The sequence below is a fragment of the Sinocyclocheilus anshuiensis genome, unplaced genomic scaffold, assembly GCF_001515605.1.
Source record: "Sinocyclocheilus anshuiensis isolate Anshui unplaced genomic scaffold, SAMN03320099.WGS_v1.1 scaffold67, whole genome shotgun sequence".
Classification (NCBI taxonomy): domain Eukaryota; kingdom Metazoa; phylum Chordata; class Actinopteri; order Cypriniformes; family Cyprinidae; genus Sinocyclocheilus; species Sinocyclocheilus anshuiensis.
In genome coordinates this window covers 2083534-2088273 of record NW_015552546.1, presented here as the reverse complement: position 1 = coordinate 2088273, position 4740 = coordinate 2083534, and the positions used below count along the sequence as shown (strand labels likewise).

The following is a 4740-nucleotide window of genomic DNA, read 5'->3' as shown; positions in this document are numbered from 1 at the left end:
ATACAAATTGAGTACAGAATAATATAATGTAATGATTAAACCTGGATAAAACGTGTATTTTGAAAAATATGTATTCAAAATAATAATTTGATAATAATACATTATAGCCTAATATAATGATTAGATAATACATTATTAAATATGAAAGCAATTATATTTATACAAATAAAGTAAAGAATAATATATCAAACCTGGATGAAACATGTATTTTATTAAATAAATTACAGAATGGTACAATTATGTTAAAAATATGTATAAAATAGTACCGGAATAATATAATAATATCATAATTATTATATATTAAATTATTAAATATGAAAACAATTATGTTTATACAAATTGAGTACAAATAATATAACAATGATGTGAATAAACTATGTAATTTATTAAAATATTGCATTAAACGTTACACTATAATGATGTTGAAAAATATGTAGGCTATCTATGTATAATAATAATAATAATAATAATAAATGAAATGATATTTATAAAAAATTATATTTATAAAAATGGAATAGGCTACAAAATAATATAACGATCAAACAAAAAAATATGTATTCAATTAAACCTTGTGTGTGTGTGTGTGTGTGTGTTGTACAGTATAAAAATCATTACGCCTATGGAATGTCCCCATAAAACATGGAAACACAACGTGTGTGTGTGTGTGTATTCGAAATATTTTTGCTGCGTCCCAAACAGATAAACGTTATGTTAAGATAAGTGCTGCTCATGCGTCTGTTGACACCCGCCGGATAAGATTTGCGCTTTAACGACTAAACAAAGGAGTTATCCGAGCGCACGGGCACTAGCCCCACATGGCACCACTGCGCATGCTCAGTGCCGGACAGACCGGTGTCCAGTCAGTGTCAGACACTCTGATCAGATGCGTTTGCCTCATATGCTCCAGTCCCGTTAGTTACATTCAGTTTGCCTTCGCGTAATTATTGCCAAACCTGCGGGGTTGATGTGTTTAAACGCACACTGTAGATTTAAATCCAGACATTTATTCACTTGCATATTTTACCTGGGCTGCACCGCACCTGATGTCGGCATAGGCACGCGCTCGCAAGGTAAGACTGTGTGTATCAAGAGTGTATTTTTCTGCATCGGTACCAGACTTCAATCTATTTGACTTGGAAATGTGCATGCATTTCAATGCAAATGACAGTTTACTGCAAAATGTCAGATCCAGTTAAATCGCTTTAATGGAGATTAGTCATGTTCCCTAACTGAACCATTCAGTAGCAACTTGTTGAAAGCGTTTAAGTTTGTCTGCAGGTTTAAAATAAAGGGTTTAGAGTTTGATATAACAGGCGAATATTTGAGAGATGCACAAATAGCTTTTTATTAGTTCTTCAGTAAACCATCTTGTACTAATGCTTTTAAAGAACCCAGAACCCAATGTTCTGATCTGATCTGAGGAAGCTGTAAAGGAACATTAATCTCAAAAGTAATATATAGTAAACATGGAAACTCATTGTTGGCAGAAATGGTTGGTTTAACCTAATAAACAATGTATTATTTATTAAAAATATATTAATCAACAGTAGAGCATTATCTAAGATTTTCAAATAGTTGTATCTCAGCCAAATATTGTCCTAACAAACCATACATCAATGGAAAGCTTATTTATTCAGCTTTCAGATGATGTATAAATCTCAATTTTGAACTGGTTTTGTGGTCCAGGGTCACATATGCTCAGTTTATTTGCTCATAACAATTGACTGTTTGGTACAGATGGACAGTTGCAACTTATGATTTTCTTCTTATGAGTTTCTGGGAAAGTTTTAGACCTCAGTAGCTTGTAGTTGGAGCATCTGGTGGTGATAACCTTCATGGCGATCATCCCTCTGAGTGTTGCGGCCTCAGATGTGGGTCGATGGGCATTTGTACTTACACTTTAAGCTCGTAGATCAAAAGGAATTAAAGCCTGACTGACAAATGCTGGTGAAACCTGCTGACACACGGCACGGAGGCTTTTGTCTTCAGCAGGAACGCACAGGAACTTTGCACTGCGTGCCGACATGCTTATTTTAACAGCTACATCTCTTCCGTTTTATAGTGCAGAATCATTTATGCCATCCTTGCACGTTAAGTGGCCTCAAAACATAGTTGCAGACTTGATCTAAAACTTCAAATGGTCTGATTGTCATTGCATTAGATACAAAATATCAAACTAAGAGGTATTAAGCACGTACTACTAGTAACAAAGTAGTTTGTTAGGGTTTAAATTCTAAAACAACATACAATCTTAGAAAAAAGGGACAAGAGCTATCACCGGGACAGTATCTTTTTGAAAGGAACAAATATGGACTAAGTAGATATATGCACCCTTTAGGAGCAAAAAAGTTGCAAATGTGTATCTTTTGAAAGGGTACTCAGTGACAGCTTTTGTACTTTTTTTTTCTTCTGAAAGTGTATTGAGTAAGCCAGGGCTAATGATGTTATTCTATGTGGGGTTTATTTTTGTCAAATTCTATACGCACAAACCTTAGTCTTAGGATAAGAAAGAAATTTGTTGAACATGTCCAATGTTACTGTCCAGAAAAACACACACAATACACAATAGTGGGGCATGTTGTCACACTATATGGGGTACAAACTGCCATTAAACAGCCAATTATTGACTTTTTAGCTGTGAAACAAGTAGGAAATGCAAAATCGTGAAAATACCAAACCAACGTTTTGGTCAACAGAAAGTGCAATTAATAAATTGTGTAAAGAAAACAACAACAACAACATTAAACACGTGACAACTTGCCTCAATATAAATGTGATGACCTGAACCAACCTAAAAAACCCTCTTGTCCTGAGAACACAGTTCAATCTTCAGTTCAAACATGCCTTCATTATATAGTTAACTCTTATCTGAATGCATTTTAGTGCATTTTTATTATGTACACTTGTTAGATTTAACAAAAGTATGATGTTGGAATCTTAGTTTGGAAGACGGACTCATTTTAAAAAAATCACAATTTAAGACTTTTGACTCAAAAGCTTATTTTGAGATTATGACATTGTGACAACTAGCCCCATTGTCACCCCTATACTGAAAATGAAGACGTAAGTATTGTGTGACTGTGTTTGTTTGTGGTTTGTGCCTCATATATTTCATTTGTGATGAATACATTACATCTGTTGTTACTCTGCTGGGATAAAGTGTAAATTTGAGGAAAACTGACCTTAAAGATCCACTTAAAAATCACCAAAACGCCTGCTTATTCAAAGATATTGAGCAAAAATGATGAAAAAGACACTTAATTTGATATATTCTATCTAATGCAATGATATTGAGACATTTGCATAAGCATACTTTGCTTCATTTGTTTGACTATTTTCTTCCACAAAGCTCTTAAAAATTTAAATCAAGTTTAACCTGATGTAACCCCAAGTATTTTTAGCAAAGATTATTCTCTCTGTTTCACTTGTGAATTTTACACTTTTGCTTGTGTGCTAAATTTGGGACCGTAAACAGCTATCCTGTTTTCCTTCCGTTTGTCTGTGCAAAACGATAGGGCTGCTAAATAATGCACGAGCGTCAGCAGGGCCGTGGAAGACGGGCTGATTATGTTATGATACTGGTGGACTGTGACTTATATTAATTCTGCTTACCTTGGGCTCAGGTGTGGAATGTGGTTTAGTTGCTGGTTTAAAATAGTGACTCTCAGTAATACACGTACACATCTGTCACTATATTCTTGGGTTCGCCTTTCGGCGCAATAAATCTGAAAAAAACACACACAAAAGGATACATTTTTAGCATGCTGTTACCTACATTTTAGCTCAGTTATTGTGTAACAGTGTCTTATTACAGCACAGTTATGTGGCACAATGTGATGAGTAATCAAAATCTAATATTTACAGTCTTGTGAAATGATCTTTGTATTGTCAGACCGACTGTCCTAAAGGAATTGTTTTCATATTGTGCAAGGAGAAGACTAAGACGAGCACTTTAAAAATGCTTCTATTCTGTTTGTTCCTTCACAGGATAATCATCTTAGAACTAGAGCCATGGAGACAGTCATTCACTTTATGAATGACTCTGTAGAGTTTTATAAATGGAGCCTTACCATAGCAGGTATGTGTATTTTTATATTTTGAAGAAAATAAAAATAGCTAAATATTCCGAATCGAATTGGGTTTCGTGTGTTTAAATCTCAGATAAGCACGTGGAGGAATGGCCGATGATGTCATCTCCGCTCCCCACCCTGGGGATCAGCATTCTCTACCTGCTCTTCCTCTGGGTCGGACCCCTTTACATGCAGAACCGGGAGCCTTTTCAGCTCAGAAAAACCCTCATTGTGTACAACTTCAGCATGGTGCTGCTTAACTTCTACATCTGCAAAGAGGTCTGCTGATCTCCTTGTCAATCCATTTGAATCTAGTAGGACCAATCATGTTTATAGAGGCCTCAACAAGCATAGTTGCATGGAAGTATCATGGTACCAGAAAATAGTACTGGTATGACAGGATTCTTCCTAAATACAGTTGCACTACAATATGTATGATAAAAAATGTAATTAATTCCGCATTACAAGTTTTTCAAACTTCACACTATGAAGACTGAAATCACGGCGTTTTTATGTGTAAACTAAATTAAAATTATTATGATTTTATTTAAATTAACTAAATAAAAACTAATTTCCTTCAGTATTTTTCCTCCTGTTCTCCTGTATACAGATATTTAAACAGCCTTAAAACAAGATAAATATACTCACAAAAGCAAAAGTATCATATCTT

The 4740-nt window shown here is 34.6% G+C and overlaps 1 protein-coding gene across 1 annotated transcript in view; it reads left to right on the top strand.

The window, feature by feature from the left end:
• The first annotated feature begins 823 nt into the window (after positions 1–823).
• LOC107664178 (elongation of very long chain fatty acids protein 4-like) overlaps positions 824–4740 on the top strand; it is a 10065-nt gene continuing 6148 nt past the window's right edge. The window contains exons 1-3 of the mRNA XM_016454648.1: positions 824–1070; positions 3988–4078; positions 4162–4349. Coding sequence (XP_016310134.1) covers positions 4012–4078; positions 4162–4349 — 255 coding nt within the window. The 5' untranslated portion in view covers positions 824–1070; positions 3988–4011. The remainder of the gene's footprint in view (positions 1071–3987; positions 4079–4161; positions 4350–4740) is intronic.